The 24,602-nt window shown below is 53.0% G+C and overlaps 1 protein-coding gene across 2 annotated transcripts in view; it reads left to right on the forward strand.

Annotated features, from left to right (window-relative positions):
• TAFA5 (TAFA chemokine like family member 5) overlaps positions 1-24,602 on the forward strand; it is a 216,844-nt gene that overhangs the window by 190,030 nt on the left and 2,212 nt on the right. For both annotated transcript variants that reach the window (XM_021668667.2, XM_064368242.1), the window contains exon 3: positions 2,792-2,919. In XM_021668667.2, the coding sequence (XP_021524342.1) occupies positions 2,792-2,919 (128 nt within the window). The remainder of the gene's footprint in view (positions 1-2,791; positions 2,920-24,602) is intronic.

The raw sequence follows: 24,602 nt of genomic DNA on the forward strand, positions 1-24,602 counted from the left end.
GAGGATCACAGCCCAGTCGTTCTGGCTGCGATGTTGTCCCTTTGTCTTCCAGAGGGCCCCCGACCTCCCAGACCTGCCTTCCCTGCGATGACCCCAGGGCCTGCACCCTCCTGGGGTGAGGAGTGAGCTCTCCTCCAGGGTCCTGTCCTCTGCCGCCCACTGCTTCTACAGGGACAGCCACTGCCTGCAGGCCAGCGACATGTTGGCTGGTCCTGTGCAAAATGAAATGTGGGGCCCTTGTTACAAATTATTCAGAATTTCAAGACGTGGGAACCACAGAGCATTGTCCAGGTGGTCCTCCCGCATGTGGGACCATGGACAGCAGCCTCGGTGCACAGCCACAAAGCCCGCCAGCCGCACGTCTGGAGGACAGCGTGTTAGCACAGGGGCGTGCACACACATGCATTTGCAGAGCTGTTTATATAGTCTCATACACACATGCACACACATGCATTTGCAGAGCTATCTATACAGCAGTGCACACCTGTGCACACACATGCATTTGCAGAGCTGTCTATACAATCGCGCACACGTGTACACACACATGCATTTGCAGAGCTGTCTATACAATCACACGCACGTGTGCACACATGCATTTGCAGAGCTGTCTATACAGCAGCGCACACGTGTGCACACAAATGCATTTGCAGAGCTGTCGATACAGTAGCCATTTCCCTCCTGTGCTAAGGAATCATGAGAACTTTTTGTAAACAAGTATCCTGGAGAAGTACACTTCTGGTTTATGCAAATTGAGAGTCCTGTGCTTTATTTAAAAAATGAAAAAGAGGTGACATGGAAGAGAAAACCCAGGAGAGAGGAGGAAGCCAAGGGTTTTGAAGTGTCATGAGAGGGACCGGGGTTGCAGACAGGAGTTGGGGGCTGGGGGTCATGAGGACCACTCTTGCCTTGGGCCTGGATGTCCATGCAGCCCAGCCTGGTGTGGGTGACAGGGAGCCCTTCCCTGTCTACAGGGCTGGCAATGGAGGCAGCCCAGACACTGGGTTCTCTGCGTCCTTGGGGCCAGTGGACCCATCAAACACTGAGCCCCAGGAGGGAGGGCTCTAAAAGGAAAATACAAAGGGACTTCATGTGTAAATTGCCTGCATCTGACAAGGTGAGTTCCAAGCTGCTACTCAGAGCAGTGAGGACCCCGAGGAACTGTGCGTGGGCGAGGAAGGGGAGGTGAAGGCCCCCATGGTCTCCCCACGCTGGTGTGAAGCGAGCCACGTGCAGTCCATCCACTTCGCACGTAGCGTGGGGTGCGTGGCTCTCACCAGTGAATGCAGTGTCTGATGATGTCATCTGTTCTCCTAGGGCCTTGAACCCAAACTTTTTTTTTTTTGAGACAGAGTCTCACTCTGTCACCCAGGCTGGAGTGCGGTGGCACAATCTTGGCTTACTGCAACCTCTGCCTCTCGAGTTCAAGTGATTCTCCTGCCTCAGCCTCCTGAGTAACTGGGATTACAAGCGCGTGCTACCACATTTGGCTAATTTTCTGTATTTTTAGTACAGATGGGGTTTCACCGTGTTAGCCAGGATGGTCTCGATATCCTGACTTCCTGATGCACCCGACTCAACCTCCTAAAGTGCTGAGATTACAGGCGTGAGCCACCCTGCCCGAATGACCTAAACTTTCAAACTTCTTTTTCATGTGAGATCCAAAGTTTTCCCTGATTTCCAAGCATAGGGTTAAAGTTGGTGGTAGAATCCTGTGTGTTTAAGTGTGCATGTTTCTAACTTAACTTTGAACTAAGAATGTCTAGCAGGTATCTGCCTCTCATCTGAACGCCTGTGTTTTTCAACTGGATTGCAACCTCTGTTTGTAGGTCCCGTTTTAATAGAAGTAATCATGTGCATTAGTAAGGACTGTTTTTCCCCGGTTTGATAAATGATTGATAGTTTTCTTGAGGTTCCTGCGGTGAATCTTATGTTGATACAGTCACATCTGACTCCTTGCTTCTCGGCCTTTCTGGTGGAGAGTAATCTCCAGTCTGCCTAATCCTACAACCACAAAATGGGGTGGGCTTCCAGGGAAGAGAGAAAGTGCAACTCTCTGTGGCGTAGAAGAAGTTGCTGTGGGCTTCAGAGTCCCTGTGCTGGTGGGAGCCAGTGGCCCATCCACCTGGCCCCTCACCACACCCACTGCCCTCTGCCCTGTCCAGGGGTTACGATGAGGACTCACGTCCTTTAGTCCTGGAGCCTTGATGTGGTTGGTGCGGGGTGGGCCCCAGCGGTCAGCCCGGCATCTGCAGATGAAACGTGGCGTGGGTGGGGATTGGGGCAGGGGTTGCTGTCATATCCTCCCATCAGTGATGGGCAGCAGCTCTCCACCGCCCGCCCAGCCTCACTCCGAGCAGCAAGCCTGGGCTCCCTTGGTCCCCTCCCTGGGCACAGGCTGCCCTCGCTGCCTCTGAGGGACATCCTGGCTGGGAACCCCCTCCTCCTGCTTTTTCCCGGCTCTTCGGTGCGTTACAGACAAGAGAAAGTGAGGCAGCCGTGCTGCAGGAAGGGCACGGCTCCACAGAGGCGTCTCCAGCCCCCTTGGTCACTTCTTACTGCTGCATGAGTGGCTGAGGGCAGAGCAGGACTCAGGGAGTCAGCACTAAACCAGGAAGCCAGCAAGCTGGCGAAGCCCCGGGGCCCAGCATCCCTGCGTGAGGGTCCCTGGCACAGTCATGCCAGGCACTGCCTGAGGGCCCTTCCAGCCAGCGCCAGGACACAGGTCCCCCCAGTAACACCCTCACGACCCATGAGAGCAGCATGCTGACTGCCTGTCTCTTTTCTCCCACAGCAAGAATTATCAAGACCAAGCAGTGGTGTGACATGCTTCCGTGTCTGGAAGGGGAAGGCTGTGACTTGTTAATCAACCGGTCAGGCTGGACGTGCACGCAGCCCGGCGGGAGGATAAAGACCACCACGGTACGTGGCCTTTGGCGTCTTCGTGGGTGTGCTGGGGTGGGGGCTTGTGAGGCCTCCAATGCCACCCTGGCTCTGAGGGGACAGGTGACAACTGCTCACTCCATCCTCGGGCAGAGAAGCCCAGGGCCGGTCTCCCCACCCCCACTCTGGGGCTGGATTCCTGACAATCTGTCCTGGGGCAGCCTCTTGTTGCCCTGGCGCGGGCACCTCGTGTCCGTGGGCTGCACATGCTGGGGCTGGTGGATCTCTGTGAGTGACCGTGTGCTTGCTCCAGGGGGCGGGGGCTGGCCCTATAATCTTCCCAGGTGTTTCAGGAGAAGGCTCTGGGAACAGCAGGAGAGCTGGCTCCTAATAGAATCACTGGCCTGTGGTGACCTGTTTTCAAAGCTTTCTGGAAAGGTCAGTTGAGCTCTTGAACTAAACACCGTAGAATTGGAAGTTACAATCCCAGTTGCGTGATTGCATCTGAGTTTTCTTATAGATGGTAAATTAGCACTACATGAGATTTCACACTTTACCATAAATTGGTTTTCCGAGAGATGATGGTTTTCTCATAACTTGGCTGTGAGAGACTCAGTGGATACGGGCTTGCTGCTAATTCCAACCTAATGGTCACGTTCTCAGATTAACGCCCGCCTCCAGCCCAGGCCTGATGCAGGCAGACCCCCACCCCTGCCTGCCCAGCTACGCTCCACCATGGCGCTGACCCCAGGCCTGATGCAGGCAGCCCCTCGCCCCCCACCTGCCCAGCTGCGGCTCCACCATCGTGCCTAGCGCCTGTCACACCCCAACCCTTTCCCTCATGGGTGATTGCCGTTTACTTCTCTGTGTGGCCCCACGAGAGTGTGGGCCACCTGACACAGGTGCTGGGCCTACGGGTGCTGCTACCCGTCCCCTTCCAGCACCTATGCCTCTGTGTGTGACACGTGGATTCATGGACTCACCGAGTGTGAACCCCAGGCACACTCTGTGCTTGTGTTTCTAAGATCACTGCCTTTTATTTTTTTTTAAGACAGTCTCACACTCTTGCCCAGGCTGGAGTGCAGTGGCATAATCTCGGCTCACTGCAACCTCCACCTCCTGAATTCAAGTGATTCTCCTGCCTCAGCCTCCCACGTAGCTGGGACTAAAGACACCCACCAGCACACCCAGCTAATTTTTGTATTTTTCGTAGAGACAGGGTTTTGCCGTGTTGGCCAGACTGGTCTTGAACTCCTGACCTCAGGTGATCCACCCACCTCGGCCTCCCAAAGTGCTGGGATTGCAGGTGTGAGCCACCTCCCTGGCCCAAGATCACTGCTTTTGAAAGTGCAGGCAGTCACCACATTAGTGGGTTGTGAAATTAATAGACCACACCCAGCATTTAAAAGGAGGAAGGAATAGAATGAAAATGTGGCAGTGCATCTGTCTTGAGGGTGAGCGCCCGGTGATGGAGCACACGCCTGCTCTCACGTGGTCACATGGGAGAAGTGTTTTTAGTAGAGACGGGATTGCTACGAGAGGCCGAAAATCCACGTCCTATGAGGACTTGAGAGAAACTGACCACTGAGTGGTTTTCCAGGCACTGCCCTCAGCCGGCTTTGCCCTGCAGACGTCCACCTACCCTACGCAAGGAGACCCTGGGTGGATGCTGCAGGTTCCCCCGAGGTGTGGGCAGTGCCCCTTCTTGGCCCCCACTCTGGCTCCTGCTCCCGGGCGACGGGCCTAGAGCTGCTGTCCACCCTCCCTCTCATTCCCCAGCTTTGCTTTGGCTTCCTCTGCCCTTGAGCAGGGCTCACAGAGCTGGAGACAGAGGGACAGGAAGGGCTGGTGGGACTGAGGGGAGCAGGTCTTCTCTACACAGATGTTCCTCGGCCAGGGCTGCGTACCGCACACATGACTGGCTTTTGGAAATACTCTAATCAGTGTTTGCTCCACCACGTTTCTGGAATGTTTATGTATTGCAAAATACTTGTCAGTGAGCTGTGCCATTTCCTAAATCAGAATCAACCAGCTAGATGGAAATCCCATTTGCACATTCACCAGCAAGCACCACATTCTAATTCTGTGCTGCGTGAAATCACAGTTGTGGGGGTGGAAACATTCAGTGGGGTTTCTGTGTGGTTCTCTTCAGAAACTTGTATTTCATGGAAACTCACTACGCTGAGAGCCCATTTCCCCAACGTGAGAGACTCCGAGGCTGTGCAGACAGCAGCGGCCGCTGATCTCGTGGGGGCTTGGATGTCTGAATCCCACCCCAAACAGGCTTTCAGGAGTGCGGTGTCTACAGCCCATCCCAGGGCTTCCCTGGACCCAGACAGGAGGACACACAGGTCTCCTTGGGGCCTGGCTGCCCAGCAAGCAGCCTGCAAAATGCTGTCTCTCCTCTCATCTTGCCGTAAACTGCTGCTGGCTTGGGCTGGGCAGCTCATGCTGTCAGCCTGCCAGTGAGTTCTGGAGGTCAGACTCACCACCAATGGATGATTCACATCACCTACCAACCCTCTGGAAAAGGTTCTGTGGTCACCTTGTGGCCAGGGAGCTCTCTGTTAGCAGCTCCTGGTTCTCTGGTGGTCTTGTGGCCAGGGAGATTTCCCATCAGCATTTCCTGGTTCTGTGGTTGCCTCGTGGCCAGGGAGGTCTCCCATCAGCATCTCCTGGTTCTGTGGTTGACTCGTGGCCAGGAGCTCTCCCATCAGCATCTCCTGGTTCTGTGGTCGCCTTGTGGCCAGGGAGGTCTCCCGTCAGCATCTCCTGGTTCTGTGGTCGCCTCGTGGCCAGGAGGTCTCCCGTCAGCATCTCCTGGTTCTGTGGTCACCTCGTGGCCAGGGAGGTCTCCCGTCAGCATCTCCTGGTTCTGTGGTCGCCTCGTGGCCGGGAGGTCTCCTGTCAGCATCTCCTGGTTCTGTGGTCGTCTCGTGGCCGGGAGGTCTCCCGTCAGCATATCCTGCAGTGCTGAGCTTTGTCCACGGTGGCCTTGTTTGGGATTTAGGAGCCAGCTTGCTACAGGGAGGGGCCTTCTGGCTGCATGGCCCCTGTCCCAGTGGTTGGCTTGCTTTGTCCAGGCCACTGTGCCCCTGAGCTTCCTGCAAGCCTGGAGCCTGGAGGAGTTGCCCATCACAGAACCGAGCTCAAACCGCGAGGTCTCTTCATTCTCGGATGCTGAGGACCTAGCCTGTCAAACGTGGCCCCACTAACAGATCCATGGGAAGAACAGACTAGGACCCTGCCTTGGAGCACCCCAGCGTGAAGCAGGAGGTGCCAGCACTGGGCCCCAGGCCCAGCCCTCCCATGTGTGTGCCAGTCCACCAGGCGGCTATGGCGGAGGAGTACGTTCCTGTGCCAGGATCTCAGGTCCCAGGGAGGCCCTGCTGAAGGACAGAGTGCTTGTGGCCTGTGCCCGAGCCCTGGTTCTTGGAGGAGCCAGGGAAACAGCAGCTGCGTGCACCAGGGTCCCAGTTAGAGAGGATAGGACGCTGACACTTCCTTCACGCACCTTCTGGAACCCCCTGTAAGGTGACAGGGACACGAAACGGGGAAATGGCATCCTCTTTTGAGTGCAAACTCAGCAGGACAGGTCTGGAAGGACGGGAGCGGGTGGACATGGCCGACAAGGAGAGCTGAGCCGCTGGGAGCACTGTGCGGTCCCCGCCTCCACCCTGCAGGCAGCACTGATAGGCTCCTCCCAGCGTGGTGGAGGCGGGCCCAGCTGAAAGGCTGCATCAGAGGCCCCTGGTCCTCCCCACCCAGGCACCTGGCCTCAGCTCCCTGTGGAGCCCAAAGAAGATTGGACTCACAGAGGCTCCTGCTGGAGAGGGAGAGCTGGGTGACGCCGGACCCTGCAGCGGAAACATGGCCAAGTGCGGCAGGAACTTCTGGAAACCAGGCGATTCGTTGAAAATCGACGTTCTGAGATGGGAGTCCCGCTCAGCTCCCCGAGGGCTCAGTCAGGAGACGGACGGCTTCTTTCTGGATACATTTCCTGCCTCTGTGACCTGAGGCCACTCTGTTCTGAGTGGCTGGAAACAGCAGAAACATATTATCTCAAGGTCCTGGAGGCCAGAAGGTCCAAGATTGATGGTCAGGGCCCTGCTCCCTCGGGAGGCTCCGTGGGAGGACCCGCCATTGCCTCTCGCAGCTCTGGTGGCCCCAGGTGTTCCTTGGCTCCTGACCGCAGCACCCTACTCTTTGCGTCCGTCTTCATGTGGCCTGCTCTGTTTCTCAAATTTCCTTCTCTCTTCTCTGATAAACACTCCAGCCACGAGATTTAGAGTCTATTCTAAATGTAGGATGATTTCATCTTAACATCCTTCACTAGTCACATAGGAAAAGACCTTATTTTCAAATCAAGTCAGATTCTGAGGTTCCCCAGTGGACATGAACTTCGGGGGGGCCCCATTCCACCCACTGAACTCACCAAGCCCAGATCAGAACCCCAGGTGCCTTGAGCCGGGGGCCACAGGGCCCTTCTGCCCCCAGACTGCTGTTCAGCTCCGGGCTCCTAAACATGGTGGAAAGCAGAGGTCACTGTTTGGAGAAATAAACAAAACCAGAAGAAGCCAAAGGAGGAGGAGCGAGGAACATAGAGGCAGCTGCGGAAGGGCAAGCACACCAGTGAAACCACAGCTCAGCCTTGGAGAGGGCAGAATGCGTGCAGACACAGGAGCAGGCAGGGGGGTGCGCAGGCAAGGAGGCCGGGGGCCGGGCGGTGAGGAGGCTCAGGTGCTCTGCATCCCCCCTCTGGCTCTCAGCCTTAGGGATGTGTGTGGCCAGTGGAAGGGTGCAGTCATGACCCACACACTGCCTGGAACACTGGCTGTGACCCCTGAGCCCTGCGGGTGTCATTACCCTAAGTCTGTCCTGCCAGAGAGAACAGAGGAGCCACAGACTGGGTGAGAAGCTGGCCTGCTATCTGGGCCCAGGCACCTCATGAGACAAAGGTGAGCCTGGCCAGCAGGCCAGCCCCAGCCATAGACATCACCTCTGAGTTAAGGTGCTATTAGGACAGGGCCTGTCAGGGGAGTGGGGGGAAGGGGAGGGAGAGTATAAGGACAAATACCTAATGCATGTGGGGCTTAAAACCTAGATGACAGGTTGATGGGTGCAGCAAAACACCATGGCACATGGATACCTACGTAACAAACCTGCACGTTCTGCACATGTATCCCAGAACTTAAAGAAGAGCGTGAGGAGCGCGTTGGGAAATTGTGCACGTGCACCCAGGTGTATGTACACATGGCAAGGTGCGTGCCTGCACGTACATGGGGTGTGTCCACAGGTGCTGCACGCCTGTGTGTGTATGTCACAGCAGAATGTTGCAAACCCAATAGAATGTTTGGGACATAGCATTGAGGCTGTCTCTCCGAAAGCAGACAGTAGAATTTTCTAAAAGAAATGGGAACTAGGGAAGGAAAACAGTAGCTCATCAGAAGATTGATTCGGGAGTTCTGAAGGATACAACACCCTGAAGTAGAGGAAAACGAAGAAGAAATTATCAAAGAAGTGTTTTGTAAAAACCTCCCCAGAACTCAGGTGTCGTCCTCCCCTGTGAGAGTACTCACCAAGCCCGGAAAAATGAATGAATACAACCGCGTCCTAAAGCGTGCCAGCAGGAAATTTCAGACCATGAGAGATGAAAAATATCCCCAAAACTCAGAGGGAAAAACTAGGTCATGGACAAAGACGCCCATAGCAGAGTGTCGCCAGATTCTCAGCGGATGGCCAAGGCCAGGAAACAGTGGCGCCAGGTCTTCCAGAGCGCAGGCTGTGGCTCCTGACCTGGAATTCCGTCACCACTGGAACCTGGAACGGGCTGTCGAGGGTGCAGGGAGAACAGACTTCAGCCCTGGGCGTCCCAGGAGGAGCCCTGCATGCAGCTGTGCTGGGGAGATGAGGGGAAGGGTCAGGGGACAAGAGGGGTCCCTCAGGGAGAAGGCAATGAAGACACAGGCCGTGGGTGCTTCTAGCAGGAGTTTGCACGTGAATTCCAAATATGTAGACATTCGGGGAGGGGAAAACATGAAGGTTTATCTAGGAAAACAAGTACAAATGCCCTGAGGCTCCAGTGTGGGCGTGTTGGGGAGCTGTGGCTGAGCCAGCACCGCCTCAGCCCGGCCTGTTGCCCACGTGTTCGTCAGGCCCCCTTCTCTGTCGGGCACTGCAGGTGCCATTGGAGAGGTCCAGTGCTTCTCGGGAACCATGGAGTAGGCACGGCCCCTGCCCTCCAGCAGCCACAGGAGGGTTATCATCACCAGGCACAGCTTCTGAGGGGGATGATGGCCCAGCTGAATTGGCCAGGGCACAGTCAAGGGAGGAGCGTCCACCCAGGTGCTCTGGGCCAGCACCCTGGAGAACCTGGCTTAGGTATTGAGAGGGACCAGGGCGTCACCAGGATTGAGTCAGGCCCCAGGCTGGGCAGGGCGGGTCGGCAGGTCCTGGGAGCCATCTGTCCTGTGTCTGGTGGCGGAGCACACAGAGCCACCTCATCCGGCAGTGAGACAGAGCTGCCTCGTGAGCCTGTGTGGGCTGTGGAGCCCGTGGCCTTGCATGGCTGGGGCGGGGCTGCTGCGGACGGCAGGCCGTGGGCTGAGCAGGAGGAAGGACCCAGGAGGGTGTACAGTGCCCTCTCCCAGACACAGGCAGGTGAGAGCCAAGGTGGTGTCAGTGCCCCCGTGCGTCCCCGCCTGACTCTCCTTGGATGCCCGTGGCCACTTCCTGCCCTCGCACAACAGACACTCAGTCCCACTGTAGTAGCCATCAGTCAGCAAAGGCCGGGGCTGCTGAGGGAGGAAGAAGGGGTCCCTGTAGCTGACACCAAGCCTCTGTGGGGGCAGCGAGGAGGCTCCCGGCAGGAAGGTGGTGACTGTGGTTGTGGAGGGAAGTTGAGAGTGTCTTGGGGGAAGATCCAGTCACCAGGCCACGAACCGCACGCAAACAGGGAGGGCGGGCACAGCCTGGCAGAGCTGTGTGGGTTCCAACCTCCCAAGTGCCCTATGAGCCTTGTCCCACCCCCACCAGGAACCTGTGGTCCATCCCCTCCCCAGAGCACAGCCAAGCCGGGGCTTGGGACCCCTCCCGCACAGCAACCGTGGTCCCAGCCAGGCCTCCCCCTGGCCCTGCCCCGTGAGGTCGGCCAGGAATCCAGGCAGCCTTTTCGGATTCTGGTAGCTTCTTAAGTGACTGCAATGGCCAGGGGAGAGGAAGGGACAGGAGGGAGAAGAACATTCCCTCCCCTCTCACAAGCCTGAGAGAGCAGGGTGGTGGGAGGCCGAGGTGAGCTGGGGACCCCAGGATCCATCTGCATTCTCTCCCAAGGACAAAGAAGGCTGAGGCTTAAACACGCCGGGGAGACAGAGCGGGGTTGGGTCCTTAGCCAGAAGTGGCCCAGGACCTGCACCTAGCTAATCTGTGTTCTGCCCAAACGATGAAAAATACCAAGTCATTACTCTGATCCCTGTCTACAATCCATTTTGCGTTCTTTTGAATCACCGCTATTCATCACCACTATAATAGCTGGACGTTTTAATAGATTCTGTGTGTAAACAAAAACGTGTATGGCGGCGCCACATCTGCTGGTATTGTAAGCGGTGACATTCTTCATTTTCTCAGCAGAAATGAGCCCAGAAACAAAAAATGGGTTTGAGCAAACCCATGTGATTTCTGTCTGCACTTTGGGCCAGTGTCGTAATGGGGGCCGTTGCTCTCGGGGTGCTGTTGACCGTAATTGCGCTGCATTAGGCTCCATCTTCCTTAAAGCAGTTGTTCTTTGAATAGTTTTAAATACATAAATGGCAAATGGGTGAAATGTGAGGACACTCACCCGGTGCAGAAGGGAGGATGGGGTCTGTTGAGGAAACCCAGTGAGTGTGGCAGGGCTAGGGATGTCCTGGTGCCTGCAGTGGCCAGCGGCCTGTGTCCGCAGGCTCTGTCAGGTCAGATGGCGTGAGGATCAGGCTTAGGGTTTGTCTGAGGGACACGATCAGTGCCTCCTCTCCCTTCCCCTGCCCTTGCTTCCCTGCCTTCTCCCCAGCACTTCCATCCATCTGACACTGTTTTGATGCCAAGTCAGAGCCTGGGATGCAGAGATGAGATGCTTGACCCCACATCTCAGGGACGCCCCTCGAGAACCGCTGGAGGGTCGCTTTTGTCACCGAATGGGCCTGCTTGGTTGGCTTCTGAGTCTAGCACATCACTGGGAACTGACACGGAAAGTGATTGGTGAGTCAGCGGCAGACAGCACTCTGTTTACCTGGTGAGGACTCTGGCAGCGTGCTCGAATCCCCCATGTTCAGTCAGGAGATAGAAGGGTCCTTCTCGCTGGAGACCATCTTCCGTCTATGCAGTGGTGGGGATCTTGGTCTCCAAGACATGGGGAGACGCCCCGTCTTGTTGCTGGCAGGGCGGCTTCCCAGAAGCTCTCGTTATATGATCGATGGAAATGCAGTGCCTTGGCCCTCACCACACTGGCACCTGGGCACGGAGCCTCCGTGGCATTCCCTGTACTCCAGACGTATTTCTGAGCAGCACCTTCCAGGGCCTGGCTGTGGGCTGGAGGAACCCTGCTCACAGTGCCAGTCACAGAATGTCGTGGAAAGGCTCCATGGCCTGCCCCGGCCCCCGGGGGACCTCTCTGGGTGGATCCCAGAAGAAGCACTTCCGGTACCTGCCCCAGGTCTCTCATGTACTGTGGAGTCACACCCACATGAAGGGATGAGGAACCTGAGTGGCCCCCTCTCCCAAGGGCCCTGAGGCCACTGTCCCCTGCTGGGCCAGGCTCCCGGACAGCCCAACTGCATGGTTGCCCAGGCAGGAAGGTGGACACGAGCTCCGTCTCGATGCGTGAGGTTTTGGGATGCTAGACTTTCAAATGGCTCTGCAATCTGCACAATCCCAGGGGAAGGATGGGGTCCCGCCCTGTGGAGTCCTCCCCATAGAGGAGCCTGTGAGGAGCAACCTCCCTGGCCATTCTAGAGCCGCCTGGGCCACTGCCCCGACGCCACCATTGAGCTGCCCACCACGTGTGATGTCGGGTCCCCATGGAGCCGTTGGCACTGGTGCCACTATCTGACTCCAAATCTCATGAACTGATTGGCAGAAGGTGCCGGCAGAGTGCTGGAAAACGTGTTTTTCTCCTATTGGTTTATAATCCTTATAATCTTACAGATGACGTCACTTAGAGATTAATTTTTTTTGTAAAGGACAAAGGTGAACTTATTCCTTCCTGCCTGTACTGTGGAAAGTATGATCAGTGCAGGGCATGATCTCACGCCTGTAATCCCAGCGCTTTGGGAGGCCAAGCAGGTGGATCACTTGAGGTCAGGAGTTCGAGACCAGCCTGGCCAACATGGTGAAAACCTGTCTCTACTAAAAATACAAAAATGATCCAGGTGTAGTGGCACGTGCCTGTAATCGTAGCTACTCAGGAGGTTGAGGCAGGGGAATCGCTTGATCAATTGAACCTAGGAGGCGGAGGTTGCAGTGAGCTGACATCGCACCACTGCACTCCAGCCTAGGCGACAGAGCGAAACTCCATCTCAAAAAAATTTGTTTTTAAAAAGAAAGTAAGATCAGCATGTAAGATGGGAAATCAGCTGGGGTGCACGGCATGGGTAGTCATGGCCGGGTTCCCATCCTGATGGTGAGGTGCTGTCTCCAGGCCCTAGGCCACCCTCCACCTGGGCCCAGCCTGTCCCCTGAGCCCCAGGTTCCGGTCATGCCGGACCGGTCCCTTCGTCATGGCACCTATGTGCACCATCTTCATGGCCAGCATGTCCAAATGTGCCCCATTCTCAGCCCAGCTCTTCGGACCCAGATAGCAGCACGCAGGAGATGCAGGGTCTGCCGGCCAACCCCTTCCAAATGCCTCCCGCATCCTCAGTGGAAATGAGATGCGACATGTGGCATGGGCGTTTGTTAAAGACCCATCTTTAAAAATGAAATGGGAGGGTTTGTCGCTGCATCCAAATTACTTTAAATGTCAGCTCCCCATGAAACCTGAGAAATGGCGGGTGGTACAGGTCCTTGGATGACACCTCTGCCCCGTCGTGTTTGTCAGCGCCAGCATCCTCGTCACTGCGGCTCATCATTCACTGGGTCCCTTCATACATTTCCTCTTCCTGAACTGGAACGCAGATCTCAGGCTCCATGGGCGTTGGGCGTGACTGAACCACTCTGTGCCTCCCGGACGGACAGGCCACTTCCAGGGACGCAGCCGCTGTGCCAATAGGACTTCCTGGGTCTGATCCCACCGTCCTCAGAAGTCAGTTTATCTTTGGAGCTTCCGTTTCCTCATCTGTAGAAAGGGGTAAGGGTACCCCAGGCTTGACCCTGCAGGGTCCTGGGATGGTGAAAAAGGAAAATGATGGACAAGAAACGTTTCTAAGGCCCTGATGTGCTCCTGGCCCTCTTGCTTGTTCCTGCCCTACCTAAGGCACAGACAAGGTCTCTGTGTAGGAAAACGATTCTTATTTTCCACATATGGCATCTTCCGGAATATTCTGGGATGTCCACATCCCGGATTAGAATCCAGCATTAGAATGAAGTCAGACCCTCAGCAGCTTCTTTGGAAAATCCCTATCTATCTGGTCATTGGTGCTGTGCTGCAGGAGAGACCCAGGGTGCTGGTTACACTGTTGCAGTAGGAGAGACCCGGAATGCTGGTTACACTGTTGCAGCAGGAGGGACCCGGGGTGCTGGTTACGCTGCTGCTGCAGGAGAGACCCAGGGTGCTGGTTACGCTGTTGCAGCAGGAGAGACCCGAGGTGCTGGTTACGCTGTTGCTGCAGGAGGGACCCGGGGTGCTGGTTATGCTGCTGCAGCAGGAGGGACCCGTGGTGCTGGTTACGCTGTTGCAGTAGGAGAGACCCGGGGTGCTGGTTATGCTGCTGCTGCAGGAGAGACCCAAGGTGCTGGTTACGCTGTTGCAGTAAGAGAGACCCGGGGTGCTGGTTATGCTGTTGCAGTAAGAGAGACCCGAGGTGCTGGTTACGCTGTTGCAGTAAGAGAGACCCGGGGTGCTGGTTACGCTGTTGCAGTAAGAGAGACCCGAGGTGCTGGTTACGCTGTTGCAGTAGGAGAGACCCAGGGTGCTGGTTACGCTGCTGCTGCAGGAGAGGCCCAGGGTGCTGGTTACACTGTTGCTGCAGGAGAGACCTGGGGTGCTGGTCCCCTTGCTGCGTCTCTCAAAAGCTTCATTTTGTTGTTGGTTGGATCTGGCCCTGTGTAGTCATGGCCATGTGGCTTCAGGTTCTCCTAGGACACAGGCACATGTGACTGATGAAGTGTCAAGAGAGGAGGAACAGATGAGTGAGAGGGGCATGCAGCTTCCCTCCCCTGCCATGCCTGGGACCCTCCACTCACAGAGAGAATGAGCTTCTCCAGCGTTTGGTGTAGGGGGAAGATGGATTCCCCTGCAAATCCGCAGGTCTCTGTGGCATTCTGGATTAACGCAGCTGCACGCTCACTTCCTGCACAGCCTCTGCCCAGCGTCCAGTTTTATATATGCTTTGGAAATAAGAGCAACTGCCAATGACAGCATGACCTAAAGAAAGAAACAAGTGAGCGCTGAGCTCTAGGGAAAGCCTCCTGGTGCTCCCAGGAGTGGAAGCCCTCCACTTGTCCTCTGAGCCCCAGCTATGACAGTGACCTCCTGTCACGTGGAAAAAGCCCTGGATTTCCTTCTCAGGCCTGGGCCAAACCGTAGGACCTGGAAACTGGTGATCAGAGGGCTCACAGGCAGCAGAGGTGGAATCCTGCCCACCCCAGGGGCACCCCTCCGCTCAGTCCCGCAGAGACTCAGCTCCCAGCCTGCAGTGTGGCAGAGAGGAGAGGCAGTGGGTGGAGGCAAGTTTCGCAGAAGAGGCATGGAGATGGCAGAAGAGCCTCTTAGCTAGGGCAGGAGCAAGCAAGAGGGCCAGGAGCACACCAGGGCCTGTGTTGTTCCATTCAGCTCTCATTCCCAAAGGAGCAGAAAACTCTGCAGCATAGACAGAAGTCTGACCTCTCAAAGGGAGAAGAGCCCAGCTCTGAGGAGCCACCTCCAGCTGGTCAGAAGGCTGTTAGGCATCCCGTGAAGATCAGGGCCTGCTGCACGTCACCCAGACCTCTCAAGCCATCCAGAGCGGGCAGGGCTTTGCACACCTGCAGAAACCAGAGCAAGACTAACTCCCCGCCATGCCTCACGGCTGGTTCTAGACCAGGATTGATTGACCTCTGCCTATTTAAAAGGGCATTTTTTTTAAGCCTCAAAGTCAAAACTCAAGCATGAGCCTATAGAAAAAAAAAAGCACTGTCTGTGGAAAGCAGTCCTGTCCTAAAGATTGGAGGGCAGAGGTAGCTCTGAAAATAGAGCTCTGCAGTAAACAGACGAGACCTTTATAGAACGTGTCTGCTTGTTGATGTCACAGAGATGGGCTGCGTGGCTGTGACCCGGGAGCCAGGAACCCATGGCGAGGCAGGCCCTGGAAGGAAGGCAGACATCCAAGGCTTTGAATGAAATAGACGACGGATACAGAGACACCAACAATGTAAAAGTAGAGTTTAGTTGTGTATTGGGAGCTGCAAACAACATAAATGTAACTGCAGAAAGTCAAAACAGTGATACGGGGACTAATCCTAAAACCAAGAGATAATTCACAGAAAAAAAAAAAGGCAAGAAATAGAGCCAGAGAGAGAGAAGTTGGCAGGTGTAGGAGGTGGAGGATGAATATCTAACTGAAGAGTCATGGATGCTCCTGAGGTGGGAGCATCAACGGCATGAACAGAAGGAAGAAGCATATTCGAGTGAAAAACATGGTGTTAGAAAGAAAGTTACCTGAGCTGGAGGAAGCCGCCAATGAAAAACAAAACACAACCACCTAGCCATTTTATGGTCGTATCTTTGAATTTCAAGATCAGAGGAAACCCTTGTGATCACCATCCAGGGGATATTAAGAACATAAAAAGACAAAGGAACAAGAATCCCCACAAACACACACGCAAGCTGTCCTCCGAACTCAGTGAGACTTACAGCCAGGAGACGAGAGGGATAGTTATGTCAAGAATTTGATTGAAAAATCGTTTTACTTACGAAGTTGTTCAGATTTCTGTTTGTTTTGTTGTTTTTGGACAAAGTAAATAAATAAGACAGTTTTAGATTTGCAAGGATTTAGAAAGCTTATCAATGATGCTGATGAGGACGGGAGAGCCGCTTTACACACAGAAACAATCCGGTCATGGCAGTGTGGACAGGAGAACCAGTAGTCCAGTGCTGATGGGCCGGACAGAATAACTGCATGACCCACAGGAGAAGCTGTCCAGGAGGACCACAACCACTTGCAAAATGCTCGCAGTTTATATAGCATTTTTGAATAGCACCTTCCCCCTAGCAGGCTCCACCTGGCAGTCTTCATTCAACCCCAGATCTGGAACCTGAATCCCCTGTGTAGGCCATGTTCCACAGGATGGGTTGGGGGCTCACATGTTCCTCAAAGACCAGGAACAAAGCTCCGGGTTGGCTGCTCCTGGATTCCCTAGCTCAGAGCACACATTCAGGTGCATCTGCCATGCAGGTCATTCACAGGGTATGCTTCTATCATTGCTATCAGGTACATTTATCATACAGCCACCCACATAGCTTTCCTGAATAGGTGAATAAAAGATGCACTCAAGTAAACCAGGAAAGAAAGAAACGTCAGGAGCTGAACATTGAAAAGGTCACACAGAAGATGATTAATGGTGACCAGTGATACCAGTTGAATACATGGAGCTGGATATAAATAATTCCTATAGCTATGGTTATAAAATTGAATATAAGATTCACGGCACTATTATTTAATATACTCTGTATATTATGAGAAACAATTGGTGCATGATAATAACTGGTCTGTAACCTCTAGTTAAACTAAAAAAGGCTGTAGGGAGCAGGCAGTGGCAGGCTGGAGTCACCCATGGGATAGAAGGAGCCATGATGATTTAAGTCATTAGAGAAATGATGTAGTCATTCAGAGTGCATTTGCTTAATGTAGAGGCTATCACAAATAGACACAAAAATATAATTTCAACTAAACTACTGAGAGTAAAAAGCATGTGAAACTTGTACATGTGTGTAAAGGTGAGATCAACCGTGAAGGGAACATAACCAGAAATCTGCTTGGATCATAGTGCTCGGGACAGAATTTCAGTATCGGTGAAGACATTAAATGTAAATGGATTAGTCTCATCTATTAAAAAGCAAAGACTATCAAATCAAGTGTTGAAAATAGCTAAATATGTGTTGCTTTCTAAGGGCAATCCTACAAAAAACAATAAGGTTAAAAGCAAAAAGTAAGTAAATAAAGATATATCAGGCAGACGCAGCTGAAAGGAAATTGAGAGGTAAAGCATTAAATGGGAACAACACTGTCATATATTGATACATTTACTTATTGACACACTGATGCCTTACAGTTCAGACTGTAATGAAAGTATCACATTCAGAAATCTTTATGCACTGATTAGCATACATAAGAATAGATTATGTAAACATAATTACAAATCAGAAACTCAATTTTTAGCTGAGATTTAAATAACTTTTCAATCTATGTTAAGGTCAAATAAACACCACCAATAACAACAATAAAAAGCAGTGCATAGATCTTTTGAATCCTACAATTAACTAAAATTAAATTTTCAGCCATGTGTCTAAATTATAGCATACAAACAAGGCTGCTTCCAATTTTCAATCATTTTTGAAATCTCTACAAAAAGAGCCAACAAAGTCGTGAATTAAATCACACCAGGAGAAGAAATGCGCCAACCCTCTTTTCCAAGGAAATAAAAGCCTTATTAACCAGGACTTTCTTACAATGTGTTGATTGACCAATATAATAAAACAAGAAGCCACTCTCTCAAAAGGTCACATGCAGTGTCTCAAAAGTCCATCTGCTGGTGTCCAATGCTGGATAGAGCAACTGCCAGCTGGTTTACTTGAAGCAAACTTCCCTTTCTATGCCTCAGTTTCTACATTTATAACACAGACAAAATACCACTTCCAAGGGCTCTTGTAAGCATTGGATGACTGTGTATGTTAAAGTGATTGAGCAGGGCCAGCACTTCTGAAGAGTGTATGCATTTCAGTTAGTGAGATCCCATTTAGAATGTCGTAGAAATAACGCACGGTACTTTTGCAGATAGAGTGAAAGATGTACTCACCAGTATATGTGTGTCTTTAAATGCCTTTATCTTCAGATCGAAAGAATGAACACAAAGAACTTAAGTCGGGGAAAGCCACCCCTCCCCCAAGGAGCAAACGTCTGGTACAGATGAAAAGAAATATTATTGAATTTTAAAAAGAAAGGCATAGAATTTATCATTGCACCTTTAACAAACCTATAAAAATGTGGTTTTACTTCTTTACACAAATTATTTTTTATCGAAATAAATCTGAAACCAGGAATCAGATTACTAGGCTGAAATAGGCTGAAAGCTGCACCTCTTGCACCAGCCAGCCAAGTTGCAGAGCAAAGGAAAAATTATTTACAAGTGTATGTGTAGCTAGTGTATGAATCCCTAAATCTGGACATTTTGATTAAATATATACATTTTTCTAGGGGGAAAACTACCAAACATAACCGAAGGAATAGATAAATGTTAATATCCTTCGGTAAAATTTTCAGACAGAAATACATTAATAGGCACACTGCTTAAAATATGTAGTGTTCAGGTATCTTTCCCCAAATACTGGAAAATATGGAAAATCATCCAGTTTGTTTTAGCAACTAAAACATTTTATATTTATTTATATATAATATTTATATAAATATTATAAATTTGTATAAAATATAAATTTATAAATTAAATCTGAAAGGAGGAATCAGATTACGAGGCTGAGATGGACTGCAAAGGAGAAATTAAATTATTCAGAAGTGTATGTGTAGCTAGTGTATTGAGGACTACATCTGGAAATTTTGCTTATATAATTTTTAATTATATAAAACAAATATAAATTTTAAATATATAAATATGAATTTTGAGGGTGGGGAGGGATAACATGGGGAGAAATGCTGGATATAATATACACCTAAAGTAAAATAAGTAAATATATATATATGTGTATATATATATGTGTGTGTGTGTGTGTGTGTGTGTGTGTATTTAGGAACTAAAATATTTTAGAAATCCCAAAAGATAAAAAAGTACCAATAATCATTTCCTTCCACAAAGACTTTTGAACCTGTGATGTTGGCCAGGCACTGTGTCAGGCACGACATTCCTCCAGGAGCAGCCTCGAGTCTGTGTACACCTGCCCAGCCTTGTCCTGGGGCAGCAGACACATCTGGGGAATCCACACCCCTGGAACAGGGCTGGTGTCAGTGCTGTGTGACATGCACACTGCTCGCACCTCCATGAAATAACAGCACACTGCATTCTGAGAACTTTAAAAGAAAACAAAGAGAAGGCCACCAGCAACGCAGCGGAGCCTACCTGAGCTGTGAAAGTGCGTTTTGCCACAGGCCCACCTCGTTTTATTGTGCTCTGCTGTACTGTGCTTTGCAAATGTTGCCGTTGTCACAGATTGAAGGTTTGTGGCAGCCCTGCCTTGAACCAGTGTATCAGCACCGTATTTCCAACAGCATACACTCACTTTGTGTCTCTGTGTCACCTTTTGGTCCTTTCCACATATTTCAGCCTTTATTACTATAGCTATTATCGTGATCTGTGGTCTCTGAGCTTTGATGTTACTATTGCAGTTGCTTGGGAGGCACCACAAACCATGCCCGTGTAAGATGGCACACATTACAGATGGGTGTTTTCTGCGTTTTGACCACTCCATGCACCGGCTGGTCCTGTCTCTCCTCTCCTCGGGCCTCCTTGTTCTCTGAATCAACAATATTGAAATTAGGCCGATTAAGCTTCATGAAGAAGGCATGCTGAAAGCTGAGACAGGCTGAAAGCCGGGCCTCTTGCACCACTCAGCCAAGTTATAGGGCAAAGGAAAAATTACTGGAGGTAATTACATGTGCTGCTCCAGGGAATATATGAATGACAAGAAAGAGATATAGAGAAAGTTTTATGGTCTGGAGAGAAGATCAAACCAGCCACAACATTCTCTTAAGCCAAAGCCTAATCCAGAGCAAAGTCCCGACTCTCTTGAATTCTGTGAAGGCTGAGAGAGGGGAGGAGGCTGCAGAAGAAAAGCTGGACTCTAGCAGACACTGACTTATGATTGTTAAGGAAAGAAGCCGCCTCCACTACATAAAAGTGCAAGGCGAGCAGCAAGTGCTGAAGGAGAAGCTGGAGCAAGTTCTCCAGAAGATCCAGCCGAGATCATCGATGAAGGTGACAATAGATTTTCAGTGTAGATGAAACAGCCTGCTACTGGAACAAGATGCCATCTAAGACTTTTCCCAGTAAAGAGAAGAAGTCACTGCGTGGTTTTGAAGCACCAAAGGACAGGCTGTCCCTCTTGTGAGAGGCTAACGCAGTTGGTGACTTGAAGTTGGAGAGCTGGTGCTCATTTCCCATTCTGCAAACCCTAGGTCCCTGAAGAATTAGCAAACCTCCTCTGCCTGTGCTCCCTAAAACGTACAGCAAGGCCTGGATGGCAGCACATCTGTTTATGGTATGGTTGACTGAATATTTTAAGCCTGATGATGAGACCTACTGCACAGAGCAAAAGATTCCTCTCAAGATATTACTGCTCTTTGACAATGCACTTGGTCACCCAAGATCCAGATGGAGATGTTCAGGGAGATGAATGCTGTGCTTATTCTGCTAACACAGCATCTATTCTGCAGCCCGTGGTTCAAGAGGTCATTTTGACATTAAAGTCTTGTTTTTTAAGAAATACGTTTTGTAAGGCTGTAGCTGTCACAGATCGTGATTCTTCTGATGGGCCTGGGCAAAGTCAATTGCAAACCTTGTGGAGAGGAGTCACCATTCTAGACGTCACTAAGAGCATTTGATGCACAGAACCTCCAGACTCGGGACCCTCCCTGTGTGTTTGCAGATGAGACACAGCAATATCCTCCACTCTGGCTGCAACGAACAGTAACCTTGCCTTTAAGGAACAGGGGCAGGAGCTGAGCTGTGCAGCTCACCAAAGGGCTGGGGTGTAATCAGGGACTCCCCACCTTCCAGAGCCTCATTTTCTCCATCTGTACGTGCGCTCAGTGAGCTTTCCCACTGCGTAGTGAGCAAAGGGGACTTGCTTGCTATGGGGCAGGGATGGAGCTGTCCCCTGGCCTCGGGTAGCCAGTCTGCCTCGTGCTTCTCCCTTCCTAACGTGGCAGCGTGTGGCAGCACCGTGGCTTCAGAACCATCTCCACGGAGGTCCAACACCATCACTGGCCCACGCTCTCAGCCAGGGACAGATGCCAGAGAGAGCAGATGGGCTCAGTGTGTCACATGTCCATCCCCAGATGGAGATTTGCACATGAGAGCCCAGCCCTGGTGTTGGGGCAGTTCACAGAGAAGGGGTGGCTGCCACATGACCTTGCAGGGTCCAGGCGCAGTGCTAAGGACGTGCCCCCTGCAGCCGACCTCAGAATTGCCCTGTTCTCGGTGGGGCTCAGTGACTCCGCCCTGACCCCTGAGCACCCTGGGACTGTGGCAGGTAAGCAGTGGAGCAGGGGCGGGGAACAGCCCTAGAAATAGCAGCAATGATGACAGCATGGCCTCAGGTCCCATGTGCCTCCTTGCGGGGCCCTGAGCCAGCACTCAGGGAGTCTGCAGCATCCTCGTAGGAAGTGGAGGACCAGTGTCCCTGAGGTGTGCCCATGGCACTCTTGCGTTGGACTCTCTGGGTGTTCCCACCCTGGCTGTGGTTCTCCCCTCCACCCTGAGGGAAAGAACCCTGCCCGCATTCGGCTCTCCCACCCGCCTTGTTTATGGCAGATCAATAAATGTCTGATGGGTGAACAAATGATCCTCAGCCGCCGCCCCGCCTGCCTCCACATGCCAGGCAGCTGCCAAGTGCTGCTTGGGAGCCCAGGACACTGCCTTGCATGAGGGATCACACCAGTCGTGATGAGTTTGGGGGATTTTACTTGTGAATTTTTCTGCATAGCTTTATTCACAGGCCTGGGTTTGCCATCGGGGAAGCCCTAAGTCGTGCCTGCCACGTTCTGCCGAGATGGAGTCATGCCCCAACCGTGCCTCTGCAGCCCAGCAGCACGGGGGAGGGGGCTAGTTCCCAGAACGCACGTCTTCAGCTATGAGGAAGGCGCTGGTCCTGAGGACGATGGTAGCTCGATGACGGCCCTTAGTTCCTGACACTTTTCGGTGGGGTCAAGGAGACTGAGGGGAGCTCTGGGCCCTGTACATTGAGCATCGCTCCATAGGGCGTGGCTGACTCTGTCTCCAAAGCGGGGGGCACGGACTGTGGTTCTCTGGTGACCTCAGCTTGACACAGCATCGCCTCCTGAAAAGGAGATGTTTTCGGAGTCTCGTGGAAAGAAGCTTGGTGCAGGGCGGTGACCCGTAGGAAGAGTTGGGGCTTTGCTTGTGCCCTGGCTCTGCACCTTCAGGGAGCAGCCCCAGAAGAGAAGCCAAAAGCTTCTGTGGGCATGGGTGGGATGTGGTACATATTTCCAGAGCTGCTGCCCTGATTTCCCTTGGGTTTTTCCCACGGTACGGTGTCCCTCGTCCCAGGCGTCCATAAGGTGGGACCTCAGTCATCACACTGTCTTGTCGATTTCTTTTGCTGTTTACTGGAACCTTTTGCATGGGCTCAATTCAGAGCAGTGTGTTCAGGCCCGGCACAGCGGCTCATGCCTGTAATCCCAGCACTTTGGGAGGCCGAGGTGAGCAGATCACCTGAGGTCAGGAGTTCGAGACCAGCCTGGTCAACATGGTGAAACCCCGTCTCTACCAAAAATATGAAAATTAGCCAGGTGTGGTGGTGGGCGCCTGTAGTCTCAGCTACTCAGGAGGCTGAGGCGGGGGAATCACTTGAACCCGGGAGGCAGCAATTGCAGTGAGCTGAGATCACACCACTGCACTCCAGCCTGGGAGCAAGAATCTGTCTTAAAAAAAAACAAAACTGTTTTCCTTAGTACAGCAGACTCCTCCTGACCTTAACGTCACATGGAAACTTCTAGTGAGGAGGAGAAAGTATCGTTTACTTGTTTGAATGGGGCTGGGCAGTTTGGTTTTCTTATCTGTCTGAGCACAGGGTAAACCTCGTATGTAAGCTGAACACAGGCTCCACATGCTAGGACCATGCCCTCCGCTCATTCCTGATGGAAAGGCTTGTGTGTGCCAAGCATCAGGTGCCCGCAGGTGAAGCGGGCAGCTCCGGCCACCCCGTTCACGTCGGTGTATTGTGTGCCCACAGTCCGGTGTAATGGCAAGCTCACTCTGGGGCTAGTTCTGAGCCTCTGGGGACCGGCTTCCAGAAGAGTGGCCGCAGACTGGAGGAGGCGGACCTCGGCCTGGGGCTGTGGATGACTCAGCGCCCACGCAAGGAGCAGAGGGGAGCTCAGAGCCTGCTCCCTTTCCTGGCCCCAGGGGTGCAGTGAGGAGGCACACAGGCAGGGAGGGCTGGCTGGACCTGGCTGTAGGACAGCCCTGGCAGCAGCTCCAGGAAGCCAAGAGGGGAGGCATCCGAGGCTCCTGGTCTCAAAGGTGTGAGTGTGGGGCCTCTGTGCCCCCGGGGCTGGCCCTCACCACCCCTGGGGCTGGCCATCACCCCTGAGCCTCAGGGCCTGCTGAGTATGGGTTCTAATCCCACTGCCCTGTTCAGTGGATGAGGCTGTGTGACAAGGTGACTGCAAGGTCGTTCCCAGAGCAGTGGCTGGCGCCCAGGAGCTCGGGAACTGCAGCTGCCCAGGGTGCTGGAGATGGCCCCAGCCCTGAGGGAACCTGGGATCTGGGGAGGCCCCACAGCTGCAAGACCCCCATCATCCCCACCCCCAGCTGAGAAAGGGATTTAACACAAGGCAGATGAGGCCTAACCCAGGTGAGCAGGTGCCTGGAGGTGCTCGCCCAGGAGGCAGCATCAGGGTGGGCTCAGAACTTTCAGCATGGCCAGGGTCCCAAGATGAGTTTCCTGACCAAGGTTGGCTCAAGGGCAGAGTCTCAGGGCTGCCTGGGGCCCAGGGAAGGGGTGGGTGTCGGGGGAAGCTGAGCCCGAGAGTCCTCCGGGGGCCAGATGGGACATGGGGCCATGTGAGGATGGAGGCAGAGATCGGGCGAGGCGCCTCCCAGGTGAGGGCAGTGAGGATTGCGGGGAGCACCGGAAACCCCCAGGGGGCCTGGAGTGGACCCCCCTCAGATCCTCAGCTGGAACCAGCCCTGTCCACACCTTGAGCCTGGGCAAGAATAACTGCTGTTTCAGATCCCGTCCCCAGTGTGTGGTCATGTCCCTGGACAGCCACTGGAGAGGCACACAGACCTGCAGAGGCCCAGCGTGGATGGCCGGGGGAGGGTGGCTCTGTGGTGGGGGTACGGCCAGGTCCCCCAGCCTGCAGCAGCTGTTCTGGGTGAGCTCTGAAGTCTATGGCCTCAGAGGCCCAGGAAGCTGGGAAGGGTTTGAATAGGATACAAGGAATAGGGAGCCACAGATGGTTCTTGAGCTGGGAAGTGGCAAAGTGATATGGCTGCATAGAGGAAGGAAGCCAGCAGGTAGGAGTGGGAAGGGCTACACCCAAGGCTGAAGGCCCCTCCAGGTCATGCACAGAGGGCGCCCCACCCTCCTGAGTCACAAGGAAGGGTGGGTGATTTGGGGGCACCGTCTGGCAGCCTGG

This window comes from Aotus nancymaae, unplaced genomic scaffold, assembly GCF_030222135.1.
Source record: "Aotus nancymaae isolate 86718 unplaced genomic scaffold, 86718_ANA_hifiasm-v0.15.2.pri h1tg000076l, whole genome shotgun sequence".
Lineage (NCBI taxonomy): Eukaryota > Metazoa > Chordata > Mammalia > Primates > Aotidae > Aotus > Aotus nancymaae.